General features: G+C 41.0%; 1 protein-coding gene across 2 annotated transcripts; it reads right to left on the reverse strand.

The window, feature by feature from the left end:
• Positions 1 to 4,800: 4,800 nt before the first annotated feature.
• On the reverse strand, positions 4,801 to 15,266 carry LOC133906728 (transcriptional corepressor LEUNIG-like). 2 transcript variants are annotated; one of them, XM_062348719.1, is made up of 18 exons: positions 14,888 to 15,266; positions 13,637 to 13,734; positions 13,412 to 13,521; positions 12,416 to 12,826; positions 12,222 to 12,307; positions 10,937 to 11,024; positions 10,733 to 10,808; positions 10,534 to 10,583; positions 9,369 to 9,668; positions 8,308 to 8,526; positions 7,482 to 7,658; positions 7,226 to 7,343; positions 6,722 to 6,831; positions 6,496 to 6,645; positions 6,183 to 6,347; positions 5,975 to 6,094; positions 5,422 to 5,628; positions 4,801 to 5,314 (listed from the first exon to the last, which is right to left on the reverse strand). In XM_062348719.1, exons 1-18 carry the CDS (start codon positions 14,917 to 14,919, stop codon positions 5,168 to 5,170), a joined length of 2,664 nt encoding a protein of 887 aa, XP_062204703.1. In that variant the 5' UTR covers positions 14,920 to 15,266; the 3' UTR covers positions 4,801 to 5,167. The 2 variants fall into 2 exon arrangements, with proteins under 2 accessions (XP_062204703.1, XP_062204694.1); XM_062348710.1 differs by having other exon boundaries at positions 7,428 to 7,658.
• Between the last annotated feature and the right edge of the window lie 6,079 nt (positions 15,267 to 21,345).

Here is a 21,345-nt window from a genome sequence, read left to right on the forward strand (position 1 = left end):
GCTCTAGCTGCAGACTCAAACAAAATTTGGTTTTACCCAAATCTTTCATTTCAAATTCAGACTTCAAGTATAAACTTACTTTCTCTATTTCCTTTGTACCGGTGATATTCAGATAATCTACATATACGGATATTATGTAAATTCCATTTTGGGACCTTCTTGTGAATACATAGGGATAATCTGTACAATTCGTGTAGCCTCGTTTCCCCAGAAATTCACTCAAACGATTGTACCACATTCTACTTTGACTGTTTTAACCCATATAGCGACTTCTCAATTATACGTTATAAAGATGTCTATTTCCTCTATCCTGATTCGGCAATGATATTCCTTTAGGTACCTTCATGTAAATGTCCGAATCTAGGCTCCTATAAAGATATACGGTCATAACATCCATCAATTTCATTTTCAACTCTAGATTGACTATCATCGGGATTAAATATCTAAAGGTAATAACACCCATCACTGAGGAATAAGTTTCTTCATAATCAACGCCTGGTCGTTGAGTGAAACCTTATGCAACTAGTCGTTCTTTGTACCTCACAATTTTATTCCTTCAATTCCTCTTACGAACAAAACCCACTTGTATCCTATTGGTTTGATATGGGAAGGTGGCCCAAAAAAATCTCTTTTGTTCAGGGACAAAAGTTCAGCTGTTATTGCCTTCTGCCAGTCTTCTCAATCTGACCTCATTCTACATTCGGTGAGCGATGTAGGCTCAGGGTCACGATCTATAACTGTGGTAAGTTTATTTGCATAGTATATGTCAACTATTGTGGTTGTTCTATTCCAGGATTTCACTGAATTCACATAGTTTATTGTTATTTCATCATTGACTGCACTTTCAAGTGCTTCTACATCTTGCTCATCATAATTTCTTACTGTTGGAGCAAGGTCCTTTAGTTTACTAGTGTTAATTTCAGCGTGCGCATTTTCGCTGGTTTCTTCCTGTGTGGAAAGATTCAAATCCGGTATGCCTACTTCCTGAGGTTCCATACCATCGCCAGGTCTCAACTGGCTCCCCTTCTTTTTTCCTTTGGGGCATTTTCGTGATCGGCTATGGTAAGTTTCCCACTTTCAGATGTCTTCGGCTATTTGGGACTTGAGGAACCAAATTTCTTATCCTTTTATTATTTTTCGGAGCTCCTAGGAAAAGATAAAGGTACCTTCTTTTTGTACTTCCACCCTCTCCAGTGCATTACGTGCGACTTAGTCACACTCTTTAAATCACAAAAATGATCAGGCAGATCATTTGCTAATTTCTGTAAATTGATAATTTTTCGTACTTCATTATTTGCTTCACTAGTGCGAGGATCATGTGCTGCAATTCAATTCCTTCAGTCTGCCATTTAATTTCTCAGTATTTTTTATCCAAAGGTATATTTCCTCTCCCTAATGACAAAAAATTATTTTCACCAAAAATGCAGTCAGTGAAGCGGGCCATATGCAGATTTCTAGTTGTTAGTTCTACATATCGGATTATGGATGTAGTCTCATAACCGATATATATTCCAACTTTCTGGAAGGTCCTATAGCGATTCGTTGTGGCAGTGGTATTGGCACATAAGGCATACATCCAAATTTGCGTAAATAGAAAATCTTCAGAATTACCCCCTGCACTAGTTGTATACGTGAATGGATGTTATAGGAGGATGATATAATTAATGTGAGCTACCGCATGTAAGAATGCATGTTCCTAACATATAGCATGCAAATTACAGTGCTGCAACAAAAGTCTAGTAATAAACTTTATTCTTTTTATCAGTGATTCGGCAAGTCCATTCTGAGCGTGGACGTACGGTACAGAATGCTCAACTTTAATTCACATACCAATGCAATTATCATCGAACGTTTTAGAAGTAAATTCTCCAATGTTGTCCATTCTAATGGATTTCACGTGATGATCCAGAAAATCATTCCTGATTTGTATGATCGGCGAGTTCAACTTTGAAAAGGTGTGGTTGCGGGTAGATAATAGACATACATATGACCACTTTGAGGATGCGTCAATTAATACCATAAAGCGCCGAAACAGGCCAGAGAGTGGCTGAATTGGACCATAAATATCCTTTGGATTCAGTCTAGTAATATAAGGATTTCATCTTGTACCTTCATAGTAGACAATCTTATTATTAATTTCTCGATAGCACATGCAGGGCATACAAAATCTTCATAATTCAGAAAATTCTTCATATTTATACCATGATTTTGTGAGTTAGTAATTATGTTTCTCATCATTCTAAGATCAGGGTGACCTAATCTATCATGTAATAGGGAGAATAATTCTGCACTACGAAACACAGTCTTCAAGGTAGTGAACACTTCAGGTGCTTTAATGCTGCAGCACAAGCCACTGCTTATAGAGGGAAGTTTTTCTAGTATTTTCACTTCACTATCATGCTTAGTGATGGGTAGGTACTTCCTACCATCTTCTTCACTCGTTTCTACATGGAAACCATTAGCACGAATATCTTTAAAACTTAAAAGATTTCTAGTAGATTCAAGGTATAGCAATGCTTCTTCAATATGCAATGTAGTTCTCATAGGTAGTATGATTGTGGCTCTTCTAGAACCTACTATACATTTATCACTACTAGTGACAGTTATCATCTTTCTAGAGCTATTTCTAATAGACTAAAAGTACACTTTTTCTATTAAGATGGTGTTTGTGATTCTACTATCCACAATACACACTTCCTCCATATGGGTGCCACACATATTCTATAAATAAAACATTCAATCATTCACATACGAGAAAGTAGCAACAAAACTAAATGCTTTATTAACTATCGAAAAATATTGTTTACGGTTAAGATTACTCTTCTAGACCTTACATTTATTCATTCAATCTTCATAAATTCAGTAACTAAGTAAATAGCTAATTACTCTAATTATAGATAGAGTCTGCAAAATATCCGACCACTTCATCTTCAATAGCTTTCTTTTCTACTTTATCCCTCATGGCATCTTCTAAGGCAGTGGAGGAGAGCAAAGTAGAGGCCTCCACATCTTCCATTGGAAGGTCTTTTACTGCTAGTGCGGGAGCGTCATCAACTTCCATGTGAGATGTATCCCTTTCAATTATGGTTGTTTTGTCCTCTTCCACCCCCACTGCAATGGTGAGGTGTACTTCTAGCTGTTCCTTCTTCTTCTTTTGATATGTTTCCATAGAGTATACGCCTAGCGCGGCGTATACTCCTCCACATCGAAGGAGGAGATTGGGTCGACATCGCCACCGTTGATGTGGGCCCCAAATCGAAGACCCGTTGATGGTGGGGTCCAAGATCCCGGTCGGAGGCCAGGCCGACAGTTCACCATCGCAGTTGCGAAGCGACGGAGGACGCGGCCAAGCGGAGAGGAGGGCATTGAGGAGATTCCTTCGCCGAAGTTGTTGAAGTAGGGAGGGAAACCTCGGCGAGCAGCCATCGTGCCACCGGGGTTAACCGAAGGCGTTAGCGTGAAGTCGCGGGTCGGCAGCGTGTCGTCTCGTGTCGCCGGCGGGGCTCGCACCGGAGCGGGTATGCCGCTGCTGATGCAGCGCACCTCTGTGGCAGCGAGGCGGCCAGGACGACACGGCCCTGGCATCGATGGAGCGATCGGTGCAAGCGTCGGGGACGGAGGCGCAGCGACGACGTCAATGTGGACATCGACTTCCGGTGGCGATGGAGTGTCCGTGCTCACAGTTTGTGAGTACGTGAAAGGTGCGAGGCCGTGGATTAGGCATAAGCCGAAGGCACGTGGAGGAGCATTGTTGCCAGCGTTGGTCGGAGTCGGATACCGATGGTTCGGGCTGGCGTGGTGCCTCACCGGGAAGAACGGTGAGGCATGCGCGGGTCTCGGCCACCACGTCCGTGGGAGTGGCGGCCACGATGGCCGCGATCCAGAGGATGGCGGTGGAGACGCCGACCAGCATTCCGGCGAGGACCACGAGGACAACGACGAACATCCTAGCGCAGGGCATGAAGAAGCGCAGAAACAATTGAAGGTAAATCCATTCTTGCCATGGTACTCACCGATCGGTTGATGGAGGCTTTCGTGCCTCCTGTGCTTCTTTGATGATCACTTAGCGGAGATTCTAGTGCGTGATAATGTGTTGTAGAGTAGGTTAACAATAATTTAAACTGACTGCTTTCATTCATTGATAATTGATATACATGTTCAAGAGCTGTATAGCAGTTACCAAGCTAAGATCATTCTATTTCTAACATTAAGCACAACTATAGGAATAGTTTGCTACTGCAACGTGACAAAGCTTTCCAGAAACATCACAAAACAATATATTTAAAAAGCTCTACCACATAATTGCAGATTTAATACATCAATACATCACAAAACTACAGATTTAATATTTCAATATGCCATAGAATTACAGGTTTCAAATATGAAATATATAGTTTCACGACAAAATTTTAAATATGTAGTTTGATGATAAAAATTTTAAATATGTATTTTCGTGATACAACTTAAAATCTATAGATTTGACAACTCAGACCACATAATTGCAAAATTTACTCAAGAAGTTTTAAAAAAAAGGGTCCGGTGTCAGGACTGGCATTTTCTAGTTCATATTTCATAGATCGCAAAAATGACTGCCTTTCAAATTAGCGTATTTTTAGGAACATATCAAACTTTTATCCCCTTCTAATGTATTGCTGTAAACTTTAAACGATTCAATCTAATTTGGAGGATCTGAATCCGTATCCAAGAGCTAACGTTCACACCGTAAGCATGCTCCAGATTGACGAAAAACAACAGGACTCTAAAATTTATACTATTTGAACCCTGTTAATAGTGTAGATATGAACAAGGAAAAGGAAAATGCGGATGGGAAAATAACAAAATGTATTACAACCGCATACACGACACAGATGAAAAAAGTTTGCAACTTGTGTTCAGTACAAATGAGACATCTCCAAGACGAAGAGCAGGCCAACCAACATTTCTATAGGGAGTTACAACTACAAGCTTCAGCAGCATAGTGAACAGCATACAACAAAGATAACCACAAAACAAAAACACGGTTAGTTCCTGAGCCCAAGTGGCTCAAGAAATCTTGTTAGACACCTTTTCATCGTGTGGTCATCTGAGGTAGAAAACCGACTTCTTTCTATATCATCTAACCACCAGAATGTAAAAGCCGATGCAGATAACGATCGCTATTAACAAATCATTTCCAGAGCTTGACAAGTCTATCATGACTTACTGAGGCAACCTTCCCTGTTGCGCTTGATGCTGCTAGGGCTGCAATTAAACCATTATGCGCATTGTTAAAGGTCATGGCGTTCTTCTCCCTTATGTCCCAAAGTTCCAATGACTGCACGACACAAATAATACAAACAAATGTTATAACCATCTACAAAAATAGGATAAAAGTGCTCACGAAGTGATTAACTTGGGCCTGATAAAATAAGCAAAACTTGCCTCGTAACAACCAATTACTAGCAATGATGGATAAGTTGGGTGGAAAACACATGAGTGGAATTTGTTCCCGCTGCAGTTCAACTCGTGTACAAATTCACCATCATGTCCAGAAGTAAACGACCATATTCTGACAGAATCTTCACTGACAGAAGCCAGATAGTCACCCGCAGAATCCCAACAAACTGACTGAATAGTCTTATTGTGCCCCTACACATACAAACACAATTTTCTGTTAAATACGCCTTTGCCAAATGCAAAATAGATCCTATATGAAGTCTAACGAAATTCAGCATCATAAAACCTACTGGATAAAGCTTACTGTTGTGCCAAGCTTATGGAATTGGTGAAGTTTTCGTAAGTGTTTCAAAATCAAATTCTAAGGAACCTATTCTTGATCCAATGGCATGCACCAAACTGTCAAGAATGGCAATTACAACTGGTACAAATATACTCCTGAAGATGCTAAAGACAGCACGGCATAAATTACATGTAGCTATGAAGCAATTGCAAATGCATCCTCAACAGATTTTAACAGTGATCCTTGGTAACCAACCTGTAAAGGGCTTCTACAAGCATGTTGTGTTTCCGAGTCAAGTATGTAGATAGCCTTCTCCGAGGCAGCTGCCAGATATTTTCCTTTGCGAGGTTGAAATCTCATCTGAGTAGCACCTCCCTGGGATGACAAAATATGAACAGAAGCAATATCAGAACATTAATGATTAACCAGAAGATCCCATAAAACATAGAAGTTATTACTATACCTTAAACACTTTAACACAGGTCAGACAGCTACCATTATTTATGCTCCAGCTGCGCACTTCCCCATCACTATCACAGGAGCAAATCATATCTTCTTTATTCGGATGAAAATCAAGTGACATAACAGATGCTGAATGGCCCGTGAAAGTACGAAGTGAATAGTCAGTCTGCAATATAGACGATCACTAAGACATTGCATTTTCTTTAAGGTTAGAAAATGCATTTTGAGATGCAAAGCATCTTCCAATGCACTATTGTCATAAGACAGTAGCATTCTGAGGACAAAACGAGAAGGAAAAACAATGAGGAGCATACATTGTCAGCATCCCAAACCCGCACAGTTTTGTCGAAGGATGATGTAGCAAGGCGTGACATGCTTGGGCTAAATCTAACATCAGTAATAAAAAACGAGTGTTCTTCTAGAGAAGATTTAGGCTTTAGGGGCTCTGTACACCACAAAACAACCTGTAAAGAGTAAGAGCAGGTGAGTAATTTAAGCCTTTATAAAAGTGGTGAATTCATAGTGTGCTGATGACCACACCTTTTTATCCTGACCACCAGTAGCAAGCAGTTTGCCGTCAGATGAGAAGTGGCAACAAACAACTTTGCTTGCACTTGCACGTGCTTTTGCAACCTCAGCAAAACCAAACCCTGGGAAAAACAGATCTTTAGCTATGCATTGACCTCCAGCAAAAATAATACAACGAAGCAAAAGTGTGTTTTATTACATTTTGCCTTCATATGGCCAAGACAAGTATAACATGCTTTAAAATAACTATGTAAAATTGCCAGTAGCAAAGACAATAATACGATGAATCATTAGGAATAATATCTGATGCAGAGACATTTCTTATTTAACCAGTGATCAGATGAAATGACAAACATTTTTTAAAGCAAAAGTAACATATTTTTCTTCAATAAAAAGAACTTTGGGCAATATACTTAAATATAACATGCATGAGATAAAAAAATACAGATTATAGATGAAAGTTCATTCTCACAAGGTCAAACTAAAATCAAAGGTACAGCAGGAAACTAAACATACCTTTACTAGCATCCATGCAGCGTCCTAAGCTGTCCCTAGGATCCATGTCATCCTGTGATAAAAAAGATTCAACATTTTCATCCAATGAGCCATCTTCCAGGAAACGGTCTACGTCATCCTGAAATAGAAGACTTTTGTCATTATCTGTCATATTATATTTGGTGAAACAAAAGAATGTCATGATACATAAATATGTGGATACCAATGGGTTTGCTGGAGATGTCAAGCTCCCAGTGCCATCAGAGCCTAACATTACCATGGGTTTAGCTGAACCACCATTCTGCTGCAGCTGAGGTACAGACATTGCATCTCCTGGTGTATGAGTGGAAGGTGTTGAGGGTGCAGAACTTGGAGAGGGGCCAGCGGTATTTGCAGTTCCTGAACTATTAGCTCTGCCAGAGGATGAGCCTGGCTTCTTTCTCTTCTTCGTTGTCTGAACCACAAACAGCACAACTTACATGACTGAACCACTCATATCAAATAATTGTTCACTTTGCCAATATAAAGCAGTGGGAAGCAGTTCTAAATTCTTCATCAACAAAAGATGAATATCATAACAGTGTAGGATATGGTACAGCGCAACATAATTCCAGTGACAATGACGAATCAATTGTTAGTGCAACGAACAGAACACAATGATATGTTGTTTTTAGACACCAGAATAATAAATGTAGTGCAAAAAACAGAACACAATGATATGTTGTTTTTATACGCCAGAAGAATAACTGTAGTGCAAAGAAAATCGGTCCAGAGCTTTATAACCTGGATCCGTTAGAGGTTACCATTAAGGTGTATGCACATACAGATCATGTAACACGGAAGGCACCATGCTCAGTTAATGTACGAGACTTCCAATTTAAAACCAAAAGCAACATGAGATGCAAGCTTCATCATATCATCTCACGTCAAAGTAAAAGTATATTTGATATACCAGGAATCCAGGATAGATGCATAGCAGGTACATTCCAAGAAAAAATTATCAACTCATATAACATGCATGCAGCAAACAGTAGAATGTTTGGTTTGAACATCCATGCAAAATAAAACATCAAAAGCATTGTTGGTATACAACTGAAACATACTTGTTCAGCTCCCCCAAAAGAGTTTGACATGGCCCCATCAACAGGCATACTTCCAATTCCTGGCTTTTCTTGTTGGAGAAGCTGATTTGAGCTTTGAGACTGCTGACTAGATACAGCAGGTTGCTGAAGCTGAAGTTGCTGTGGCTGCTGTTGGCTATTGCTTTGCTGTTGTAATAGTTGCTGGTGGTGCTGGTGGTGGTGTGCATGAGCAAGTTTCTTCTACTACACAGAAAATCTGTATAAGAACATGGCAGCAGAAAAGGGCTAGACCACTAACACTAAGGAAGGTATTCTTGCATGTTGAATCTTCAAAGGTACATATATAACAGCAATTCACAAGTATTGCTCATATACGCAAAGGCATAAGGGAAGCATAGTAGCATACACATAAGATAAGAATAATTAAAGTTAAAAAACTGGATAAACTGTAAGGTCAACATTAAAAAACAGGATAGCTATTAGAAAATTGATAGATATTTCGAGTTCTCTTTGCTTTGCTGGAACTTTATAGTTTACACCGCTACCATTGCCATCGTTATGTCAACCAATTTTTTGAAGAATTTGATACTTTAGCAGTCATGCATAATGGCACATAACTCACGCTCCATTTTATGCATTATAGAAGCTGCTAAGATGCAACTTTGGCAATAAATACATCAAACTCAATTATATTCGTTTTGGTTCTAACAACTAAGAGTTTTGGAACTGACATATATTATATTACGGCACAAAGAAAATTAGTTGCTTCAAGGAGCAACATACCAATAAGAGTTTCTAATAAAACTATATCAAAATAATTTCATTTTGTTCATACTGAGAAAGGAATGCCAACACTATCATTTTGATCAGATTGAGACAAAACGCCATTTAGCCAGGAGCCTGGGATTCATCCTATTTTCCTAAAAACTCGAGTTCATTTGTCCCATACAGTAAGAAGCTAAGAAGATACAATAAGCATTTACCACAACTATTATGATCATATAACTTTAGTAAATAAAAGCTTTTTCACCAGTTGGTTTAAGAAAATGAACAGCCGCAAGTCAGAAGTCAAAAGAATATACCTTTATAAGCATATCTATATCTCCACCACTTTGACTAGGAGAGCCAATATTTGGAATAATATCACTGACACTGTTTGTCTGCCCATCCCGCCCAAGAACAGCATTTCTGCTGTTCAACATCATCCTCAACCTTCTACTGTCAACATCACTAGATGTTGGGGAAGCCATATTCTGATGAGCCTGCAGCATAAGCTGCTGCTGCTGCTGTGGAGTGAGCATCTGGATCTGCTGGTGCAATTGCTGTTGATTCTGAATAAATGACTTTTGCTGCAGAATTCCAGACCTAAGTTGCTCAAGTCCCTGTGAAAACAGAGTAGAATAAGGTTAAATAATAATGTGCAATAGCAGACGTCAATCACACGATTGCCATCTGCCACTATATTGAAATATAGAATTCGCAGATTGCTCTGAAATTCTTGTCAATGGTATTATTTGTAATCCACTACATTTATGGTGTTCACAACTTCACAAACCGCCACAAATTGTTCATTCAACGTACAAGAGCCCACAACATTAAGGATAGGCTTCACAAGTAAGAAGTGATCGGATAGGCCAGTGGGAAATTTTACAAAAGATGGTCAGTGGAAGAAGAAGAAAAATATGATCCTTCTGTGCCATACTGCCATGTAAACAAAAGCAGATGACTCTGCAAATTTAGATGTTTCCATACATATGTGGACTTGTGGAGGTACTACAAGAAAGACTAAGCCATTAACAAACTACAGCAAGTATGTGCTCCCCCGGAAAAGTAATTACTACATTTCACCAATAAAGAAGGATTCAACCTAAGCTGAGCCTAGCAGGACTGCAGGACACTGCAGGAGCATCCCAGCAGGTTTTCGTCTGTTTACTGGGAGTAACTGGAGAAAATCTCAGACAGTATCTTCCAAGCTTAGATCGAGATATTTTGAAATCAATTGTGACTAGGGAGCGCTTTCCAGCTGATATTTAATTTTATTTGAAAAATCCAGGTTTAATTAAATCCAAAAGCAGGAAGTTCAGACAGAAAGCTTTGAAAAATCCCAGTTTAATTAAATTCAAGCCAGGCAATTTAGACAGAAAGGGCGTTGGTCTGAGATATCCAGGAATAGGCTTTGGAACCTGCATGCAATGGTGATGAAGAAATACAAGAGGAATCAATATCTAACCATGAACTAAACCTTACCGTGAGTGGCCATCCTTTCAGAGTCAAATTGTTCCCAGCTTGATTAGATCCTGTTAAGATTACATCTAATTTAGCCCGAGAAAGATTGTCATTGACAAGGTTGAATATGCCCAGAATAATTTTTGACAACAAGACTAAGGAAACTATTAAAGTTGAAATCAGAAACAGTAACTCCAGGAAGTAGAGTGAACAGATATACCTTGGACACCGATAAATGACCCCTCTGGGCCTGGAGCTCTGGGTGTCAAAATGGGGTTAATCTCTGTCTTGATATTCTGCTAATAATATGAATACAATGAGGAACAAAGCCTGACCTTTTTCTTCTTTTTCACTCCATGCTTTGGAGGTGCTTATGATGAAAGGTTAGAGATACTGGACAAATCAGGGTACCTAGAAGACTAACCTGAGCTGGCCCAGGAAGTTGTGGACTCCTGGCCTGAACTTGTTGCAGAGTGCCTGACAAGCCACCAACAGTTCCATGCAAAATTTGCCTAAAAAAAGGGGCATTGTTAACTCCCTGAGAGCAAATTTTACTAAAAGCTACCATTAAAAATCAAAGTTTGGGGTACACTTTGACCATTCTGGCAGGGCAGTTCCTAGGGATGCAAGTGGTAACACCAATGGGTACATGCTAACCCACTAGTTCATTTGTCTTATAAATCCAAGCAAAAAAAAAAATGAACTAGCAATTAGGAGGAAGTGCATTTCTAGTTTGGTAGAGTGGGTTTTGGGTTGACCAAATTGAACCTGCATCCCTAGCAGTTACATTATTTGGGACAAAAACAAACTACAAGATTTATACCCAAAAAAGCACTTACAGCATGTAATGCCTAACAAAATTATCTGCTTTCAAAATCAAAACATCACTGTTTCCGCAGAGCAACAATAACACCAAATTGCACTAGTACCAAAAACAAGAAAGCATGCCATCAGACATGGGCTCGCCTGCAACCGCCTCGCACGCAACAAGTTCGTCATATCGATGATGTCTGCAGGATGATCTCGGCACACAACAGGTATGCGACATCACAGTTGATAACAAGGAATATTAGCAGGAAACTGCAGTGTTGTAGATGTTGGCCAGCCAGGAATGGGGTTGCCAACCTGATAGGTTGACATTAGTGAATGACGGCACCCTCTCCATGGGTACATGGACTCGTTAGCACAAGGCTACAGAACATTGATGCAAAGAGCGTGCACTCTGATCATTTTCCCCCCTTGGAGCAAGAGGAAGAATGAGGATGATGTGAATAGAGAAGTTGTCTGTCAGCATATTTGTGCGGAGAAGATCCCATGTCAGTTAGCAGAAAGTGCTTAGACCTATTTGAACAATCCATGGAAGTTTTGGAAGCTATGGTGAAACATACTCAGAACTAAATTAATGAAAAAATATATGTTAAACACACAGCACAAAGCAACCTTACTATCGGTGTGAAACGCAACCTGTGTGTCTGCAGCATCACAGAAAACGTAAGAGAAGATAACAAAGATGGCCAGCTGCATTACCAGACGTATTAACTGTGGGATTAAGATGATAATTTTCTAAGAAAAATACTGAGGAGAAAAAACCGAGTTCCTTCAATTTATTAGCACACTATTTTTTCCTTAAACCTCATCAGCTACTGCCATATCGCATGCATTACAAACATTGTTGCAGCATTTTCAAAATTCACAAGTTCAGCAAGTACCCTGAGGATTGTCCACTTGCAGCTGCTTTCAACAATGATGTTTCATTTGAATCAAGTAGTTGCCCAGCATTCTCTCCATATCTTTGCTGCAACCAGAGTTTTGATGTTACGACAGAATTATCCACAAAAAAAGAACATTCTTGTAAGGAGTCAACCAAAAGAACATGGTACAATGAATCTAGCTAACACTGCACCTTCATAGATGCCTCTTCCAAAGAGTCTCTCTGGGAAGGTAACTTTAACCTCTCCTCATACATTTTTGTTGCCATAACATTTGCAGTACTTTGGTTTTGTCGCATTAAAGGATTGTTTCCAGAAATTCCATTCCCAGTACCATTGAGAAGATGCGAACCATCTCTACGCTGCTGTTGCTGCTGCTGCTGCTGCTGCTGCTGCTGTTGTTGCTGCTGCTGCTGCTGCTGCTGTTGTAGCTGTTGCTGCTGCTGCTGCTGCTGTTGCTGCTGCTGCTGCTGCTGCTGTTGCTGTTGCTGCTGGTGCACAGCTCTTTGTAACAGCATCTGTTGCATTTGTATATGTTGTGGTTGCTGCTGCCTCTGTTGAGGTGGCTGTTGCTGCTGTTGCTCTCTGGCTTTCATGAGCTGAGTCTGGGATAATGCAGTGATTTGTAGCTGAATTAGTACAGCCAATTCAGGATAACAGACCCTACTAACACTCATGGCTATTGATGCAACGGCAACAAATTCAAGATATCTAAATTTAGAGCTTAGGTAAAGATATGTTCCCAGCAAGCAAAAAAAATGGATAACAGTACAAAGCACATTTAACAAATAAAATAAATACAAATATATGCTATGAACAGTAGAACTGCCAGGTCATAATGCATCTGAGACATGCAACAAGCAGTTGATTCGTAAGCTTTAGCACTAAAAGCAAATGTATATAAATAATTGTGACATATTAGGATTTTTTAAACAGTGCCATTGTAACAACTACTAACCTATTTGGAACACAGGAAATTCAAAGACAAGGAACAGTTCTTTTCCTACAAGAATTGGGAAACATTCCTGTGGCCCAAACAAGCCAAAAGATCCTATCCCAATTGTACTTTAATAAGCACAGAAGAATGTACCCTTTGTTGCGGTGCTTACAAGCACAAGCACATATATTCAACATGAATGCATCAAATAAAATTTGTCCAACAAAAGACAATAAAATCCATAGATACTTGCCTCGATATATGACGCTGCAACATCTGAATGCTTCTCGTTTGTTCTTGCTATGAATATATCCCAAAAAACCGACCACCACTCGAAAAGAAAGCCACCAGGTGCATCAATTGCTGCAAAAAAAGCATATCTCAGAAAGTAAATAATAGTCTTGACAAGTGGTAAAGAAAATGAGTTGTAATACTCATGAAAACAAGTAGCTTCACACACTTGCAGAAAAATACATACCAACTGGATCTGAAGAGACCTTTCCTTCTGCTTGGAAGGCCTTTGCAGTTGCCTGCAAATTTCTCTTCATAAAATAGTCGTATATGTAAACATCCAGCCTGTTTCATAAAGTAGTCAATAGTCAGAATAGAGGTTTAAAGGCAACATTCAATCATAAAAGTATAAAGATGTACATCCACAAATGCAATACCAGACTATGCTCAAGCACAACATGAATAAGCAGCTAGTAAGCACACAAAAAAAACCAACTGAATACATCGTAGTAGAAAGAGGGCCCGTTAAGTAAATATCTTCAACAGTATAGTTATGCTAGATCAACGCAATTAGTTCTGTTTCTTCTATTATTATCCTCTCGCCAGTAAATCATCAGCTAGGATGATCCTAAGCACCAGTGTTCAGCTTAATATAGTTTGATTCACTGATAATAACCTTGTGATTCAGTTGACAAGACATGCTTAGAGAAGTACACTTTCCACAGAATAATAGGTCAGAGAAAAATGTGGTATAGCCTCGGACTATGAAAAATTGCCTCCTCCCAATACAAATCAATCTGCACTTTTCTCATTTCTGTGCAATCTCCTGATCCCCTCCTTCCAGTGGCAACAGGCACTCTAGTAAACAGTGGAAGCACAATGAGGCTCATATGTCTGCTCAAACAAGGTTATTTAGGTCTAAACAGAATCAAATCCTTCACTAGGGCTCCCAGCACCACTACTATCAGCAAATAAAAGGCTAGAGGGTTCCTTCACTTCCTGATTAACCCGCATCCCACGAGCCAAAACAAGCTCCTCTCTTCCAGTGTGCTTAATAGCTCAACAAATGCTACTGAATATTTACAGTCTACTGCTAAAAATCGCGATATTTCTTATGATATCACATATCCGTCAAATCGGTCCTCCTGGTATATCAAATCCCTAAATCGGTTTTACTGCTCTTTCAACACCAGCATCGGAGATCAGCACGCAAGCATAGCATCGAACACACTAATCCCCTAAGCCAAAACATTAGGTTATTCCAGTAAAAAACAAAGCTGACACTAACTGCACCCAAAAAGAGAGCTCCAGCGAAACCCTAGCGGCCAAACACACCACGGCTCCCCACCCGCGCAATACGGGTTGAGCCTCGGACCCTCCCGCGATTCTAGCTCAAAAAATCGCCACATAAAAGCAGAAACAGCCAAGCAAAACCTTGCCCGCAAAACATGCTGTGAATCAAAAGGGGAAAAAGAGAGAGGGGAAAACGAATCCTCACATCTTGTCCGCCTCCCAGTTCGTCTGCGACATGGCTGCTGTCCCCACAGCGCGGCGACCAGGCGCTCTTATTCCCTAAGCGACGAGCGCCGACGAGGAGAACCCGCTCAGGCTACGCCTGGGTCGCCGACGCCTCCGCTGCCGCCGGGCGGCAGGTGGATGTGCGTGACTCGGGCGAGGCGGAGAAGGGATCGAGGCAAAACCCTAGCGGCAGCAGCGGCTCGGCGGGGAGTAGGAAGCGGCGGCGGGGAGTAGGGGAGAGGAGAGCAGATTTGGAATCGCAACTGCAGCGGCGGGAGACGGGGTAGCAAGTGTAGGGGGGGAAGAGGAGGCAGGGGAGGGGAATGGAGAAGGGCAATTGGGGAATAGAACCGCTAGGAGGGGGCAACGTCGGAACTCGGAAACATATAAATATCTTTTTAAGAAAAAATTGCAAACAGCTCCCTATAAGCCACTTTATGTCGTAAATACCCAGTACAAGTATAGTAATTGCAGTTGCTGCCCCCATAACTCAACCCCGGTGCAAAATTTCCCCTTAGCTGTGCTTAAGCGATGGTACGCCGACTTAGCGTGCATTTGGTTTGAGAGATATCTCTCGGCGAGAAATAGTCATCTAGTTTTTTAAGATATTTTTGTTAAAGGCTACTTAAAGATAATATTTTTATCGGATATTGAATTAACTCATCCGTGGAAAAGTGTTGAATAGAGCCGTCTATGTTTTGGATAAGCTTTTATCTCTATTGATGTGGCATATTCTTCTTATTAGAGTAAATATATTTTTTATATGTTTTAAATGATATTATCTTTTAAACCATTTATATAATTTACAATCCAATGGTACCATTATATTGATCGTAACTAAATCAACAAAACAACATCTTGCATGATTATATCTTGATAAAAAACTAAAAATATAAAAAGCAGATCCTACAAAATTTTGCCAACATCATCCAAATTCTATCCATTCAACCAAATAAGAAATTAGCCCGTTCATTCCATACTAACAAATAACAAATTAGATCACTCTATCTAACAAAATATGGATAATCATATAATATCTAACCAAATGCACCCTTATATGCCATGATATGCCCCATAAAGCTAGCCAATCGAGCCATGCCTACTTACTAGCACGAGACCTGCTACTGTAGACATAGCTCAAGTATGATCCGGCAAGCATGGCACGCCGCGTCAGTACGGTCTGATCCGATAACACTACCCCATCGGCAGCCCCGCCCTATCATCAGTCGCCTCGCACCGCCATATCGTATCGCCCCACTGCGCCGACCTACCACCGATATGCCACGAGCCGACACGGTATGACCCAACCTTAAATATGTTATGTCTAAACTAAAAGCTCAGCACACGAGTCAATACGGCATAACCCACTTGACTAATGGGTCTAAGCCGTGTGTTGTCGAGCCGTCCATTGCTCTGACTCCAATTTGGCAGTCACCCTCCATTCAGGTCCGTTGGCCTCACCAACAGAAGACTGATAGGAAAACGATACGGAAAAGTCCATTTTAGATCCCTCCACTTTCCTCCTGTACTTTAAAACCGGACAAATAATCACATGTACTTGCAATACCAGTTCACATGAGGTCTAAACCGGATACAAGGTGGTTTCTTGGCCGATGTAGCTGACTAAGAAGGAGAAGAAAAGAGCCATTTGTCTCCCCGTTACTCCATCTCTACCCTCAATTATTTCATCTCCCCAGTCCGCACCACCGGACGCCGAGCTCCCCTTCCAAATCGATCCCAGACGCATGCTGATGCGTGAACTTCGAAGTGGTTGTGATTTTGTTACTGCCGTCTGAGGCAATCTGGAGCAGGCGCTCGATCTTGGAGCATGCCAACAGCAGGAACGGTGGTCTTTGATCCTCATGGCCACCATGCACACGCACGGACAACAGCTGCACGAATTTGCCGAGCACGGATCGTAGAGTTTCTTCACGAACCGCTGGGAACGCGGTAGTGGAGCCGGGCAATGCGTCGGGCATAAAGCAGACGGACGCAGGACGCTGATTTGCGGCACTTGTATATGGGGGAAGTTGAACCAATTGCAAAGTACATACACCTACAATGGACTTTTCCCAAAACGATAAGTCAGTCAGTATCGCCTCTTCCATTTCACCGCACCTGAACTTCATTTTTATGTAGCAGTAACGATAACTTTTTCGACCAGCTGGCTCAAACAAAGGACGAGTCACTAGCTAGACCATATTGGAGGGTGGATGTTTTTGTGGGGTAAAATATTGGAGCGTTGATGTCATGGGATAGTGCAAAGCCGTGACCTTGATTACAGTAGCTAAGTCAAAGGAATCACATCCCTTGTGTCAATACTAGCATATTGTCTAGATCTATGCCCGCTTTACTTGAGAATTCGCTACAATAAAGTGAAGATAAAGGCGCAATAGCACATTTATGTTCCTACCAATAACCTTACCACTATTGTTTTCCAAATGAGTTAACTCCACGATCCAAACTTTGACTATATTATTCCTTTTAATACAAGGTGATTTTAGGGGAATAAAGCCATGTGTTTCCAAAAAAATGGTGATTTTAGATAGCAAACAAATAAGCTAATCGCAATATGACTTTTGGCCACAAATTACTTTGGCAAAATTTGTTGTGGGATATTGTACTTTCGTGACCTTTGCTATTTCACGCCCAATTTTCATGAATTAGCCGGTGGACACTATAAAATTGTGGCTATTTACCATAGGACACCGTAGCTATTAAAATACTATATCATGTGATTTGGTTGGGAGAAATGTTTGTAAATGATGATGGATGCCCCTGACTCACCGCTTCGCACCCGTTTCTCAAACTAGTTGGACCGAACCATTCCGCATAGATCCTAATCCACAACACTTGCCTCCGCTTGCTCCGTCTCGATTCATACCACCATCCCTCTGCATTTGCCCTGCCTAAGAGTCATCGCCGCAGCCCCCCGCCTAAGAGCCACCATCGCCCTGTGTGTAAGCCGTCGTCGCTCCCTCATGTCTTGTTCCGCATCGCGAGAGCACCCCCTCCCGTCTTGTTCCCCATCACCATCCATCTGTTGCCACCCTGCCTGAGAGCCGATGTCACCCCGTGCGTGAGCAGTCGTCGCCCCCTCCCGTCTCACTCCCCATCACTATCCCTCTGCCTCTGTCCTACCTGAGAGTCGTCGTCGCCCTACACATGAGCGATTGTCGCCCTTTGCAAGATACGATACTGCCCGTCCTAGAGGCTACAAACCAGCTGGCTGGGCACTGCCCTGTGGTAGAGTTGCGGCTAGAGGATAGCACCACCCCTCTTACTACCCCTCCTTCTCAGTGGCCCTGCCTGCTTGAGGAAGCATGGAAGCTACAAAAGTCTCGTGCTTGGAAGCTCTAGAAGTGCTATGTTTGGAAGCTTCGGCACTCCCGTCCATGGAAGCGCCCTCGAAGCCCATGAATTGGTCATGGGTGCCTAAAGGGTATGCATGCATGTGTTGTCATGTGCTGGAGCTCATCGTTTAGCTGATTGGTAGATCTGGCGAAGGGTTTAGTTTGTTCTAGTAGATAGCTTGACCTTGCAAATGTGCAGTTGTTGTGGGGAAACAAAATGTCAAACATTAGTTTTTGCCGCATTTCTGAATAAATCACTATGCCTTACTTTCTTAGTCTCCTTGCTATGCATTCGTCACAATTGCTGCTGTTACAAGATGGTTTTGGGCAGGGATTTCCCCAAAGCGATGCGTTGCCAAGAGATCAAATGGGAAAACTTTCTTTGTCCTATCTTGTTGAACATGATTGCAATATTTATAATTGTAATGCAGGTGGCATATTATTTGTGATGAATAATTTTTAATTTGTTATTTTTGTTCATAATGGTGGTTCAAGCCAGCTACATCAATTATATGACATATTGTATAGTTATTTTTCTCTTTGTTTGAATTCCTAGATGGCTCCGGCTGCATAGTAGTATGTGTATGCATGCATGTGGTGTCATGGGTTGCTTTTGCAGGAGAGGAGAGGCATGGCACAAATTAGGTTATTTTTTTATCTAATTTCTCCAGTTATAGCCGATTGATTGTTGATTTTCTTCTTATTTTTTAGGATGGAGTTGTTGTGTCTGTAGGACCTTATGTCGAGATGTGTGATGATGGCAGCCAAGAATATCATGTTACCAATAAATTTTGGATAGTCGTGGATAGATGTACTACCAATGTGAATGATTTGTTGGTTGCTCTAGCAGCTGAGATGAAGCATGGGAGGGACGATTTATTGGTTGCTCTAGCAGCTGAGGTGAAGCATTGGAGGGACCAATGCATGTCTTTGAAATTTTGGGATAAGAAAACATCTTCTTTTGCTGAGATAACCTCCGACTCAGGGCTTATAGATATTCTTAACATGTACAGGTATATTATGAGGCTTTCTCTATCTGTAAATGTGTCTTATCTATAATCATGTCTTATCTGTAACGGTGTCTGAGGCAGCTATTCCTCCATCTCATGCTGAGGTGCATGATTTGCAATAGGGTAGCTTGTCAAGTGAGCAGGCTGAACATGCAGTACCCTTAAAGGCTCCACCTGATGCTAAGGATGTTGCAGATGATAGCAAGGTTGCAGATGCTAAGAAGGATGGAGAAGGTGCATAGGTAGATGATTGGGATGAATATGTTGGATTAAATGATGAGGGTCCATACAGTCACTTGTTGTCAGATGTGGAGTCTGACTTGGATTCAAATTATGAACCTTCTGATGAGGATGCTAGTGATGAAGAACTGAATGTTGATGATGGAGCTTAATGTGAAACTCCTGTGAATGTCATTGATTTGAAAAATCCAACCATAGCTATAGGTGTTAGATTTGCGGATGGTCAGTGCTTTAAGAAAGAAATTGGACAACATGCAGTATTGAAATAGTTTGAAATTATAGCTTCATATTCTGAATCCACGAGGTATAGAGGGTATTGCAAAGCTAAGAAATGCAAGATGGCCGGACTTGGCAGGTACAATATTGTCTCATCTCCTTTTTATGTGTGTTATGTTTATTGTTTAATTGCATCTAAGGCCTATCTATATGTGTGCAAATTAAGAAGCTTCGGCCCAAGCATAATTGTGCAAGCACATCCAAAGTTGATAGTAACTGCATGGCAACTAATTCATGGGTGAGGGACAAAGCAATTGATTTGTTGCGGGAGGACCCTACTTTAGGAGCAGCAGCTTTTGACAGATATATTGGAAAAGAAGTATTCAATCAAGATATCATATTATGTTGTTTGGGATGGAAGACAAATAGTCCTGGAAGAGATAATAGGAAAATGAGATGACAGTTTTGAGGATGCTTTCAACTTCAACGCAGAGGTTGAAAAGACTAATCCAGGAAGCCTGATGGACATTACATTTGAACAAATTGGTAAGAAAGTGAGGTTTACAAAGATATTTGTTGCTTTGAAAACCTATGTAGATGGGTTTCTTAAAGGATGCAGACCCTTTCTGGGAGTGGACTCTACTGTGTTAATAGGCAGATGGAGAGGACAATTGGCCACATCAACTGCGGTTGATGGGCACAACTGGATGTTTCCAGTTACATATGGGGTGTTTGACTCTGAGTCAGGTGACAACTGGACGTGGTTCTCTACATACATCAATTGGCCCACCTCTAGACCTGGTTATCTCAACATATGCTGGCAAGGGAATTGATATTGTAGTTACATAAGTGTTCTCAAATGGGGTTGAACATAGAGAGTGCATGCGTCATCTAGTGAAGAATTTCTAGAAGAGGTATCATGGTGATGTGTTCCAAAAACACTTGTGGCCAGTTTGCAAAGTATACAATATATTGAAGTATGACTACCACTACAACATTATGAAGACCACCTCCCTGCTGCTATCAAATTGATAGAGGACAACCACAAGCATTTGTGGAACAGATGCAAGTTTCTCATATGCAAGCAAATAGGACTATGTCACAAATAATATTGCCAAGGCATTTAACAACTGTATTAGGCATGAAAAGTCCCTTCCAGTCATCCCTTTCATGGATAGGATTAGACAATTACTCATGGAGAAACATGAATTCAGGAGGAGGTTAGCCAACAAGATGAAGGGCAAGATTCTTCCCCACATCATAAGGGATCTTAATGCTAAGAGCAAGAACTTGGCATTTATCATACGCAAAGGACATAACCATGCCGCATAGGTTGAAGGTACTGATCGACATTTGGTCACATGGAGGCACATAATTGATCTACTAAAGAGAGAGTGCACTTGTCAAGAGTGGCAGATTACTGGGTTGCCATGCAAACATGCTCTTTGCTACATTAGCTAAAGTGCAACCACAAGATAGAAGACCAGGCGGATGATTACTACTCTGTTGACAGGTTCAAGAAATCCTATGAGGGATGTGTGATGCAAATGACAGATAGGAGGTAGTGGTCTAAGGTGAATTTGAGCTCCAAGTTTTGGTCCCCTATTCTGAAGAGGGCT

The sequence above is a fragment of the Phragmites australis genome, chromosome 2 (genome assembly GCF_958298935.1).
Source record: "Phragmites australis chromosome 2, lpPhrAust1.1, whole genome shotgun sequence".
NCBI lineage: Eukaryota > Viridiplantae > Streptophyta > Magnoliopsida > Poales > Poaceae > Phragmites > Phragmites australis.

Coding starts and splice junctions, on each gene's coding strand:
- LOC133906728 (XM_062348710.1), bottom strand. CDS start 14,919: ATGTCGCAGACGAACTGGGAGGCGGACAAGAT. Junction 13,735..14,887: donor AACTGGGAGGCGGACAAGAT/GTGAGGATTCGT, acceptor TTTATGAAACAG/GCTGGATGTTTACATATACG. Junction 11,025..12,221: donor GCAAGTGGACAATCCTCAGG/GTACTTGCTGAA, acceptor CCCTTTTTTTAG/GCAAATTTTGCATGGAACTG.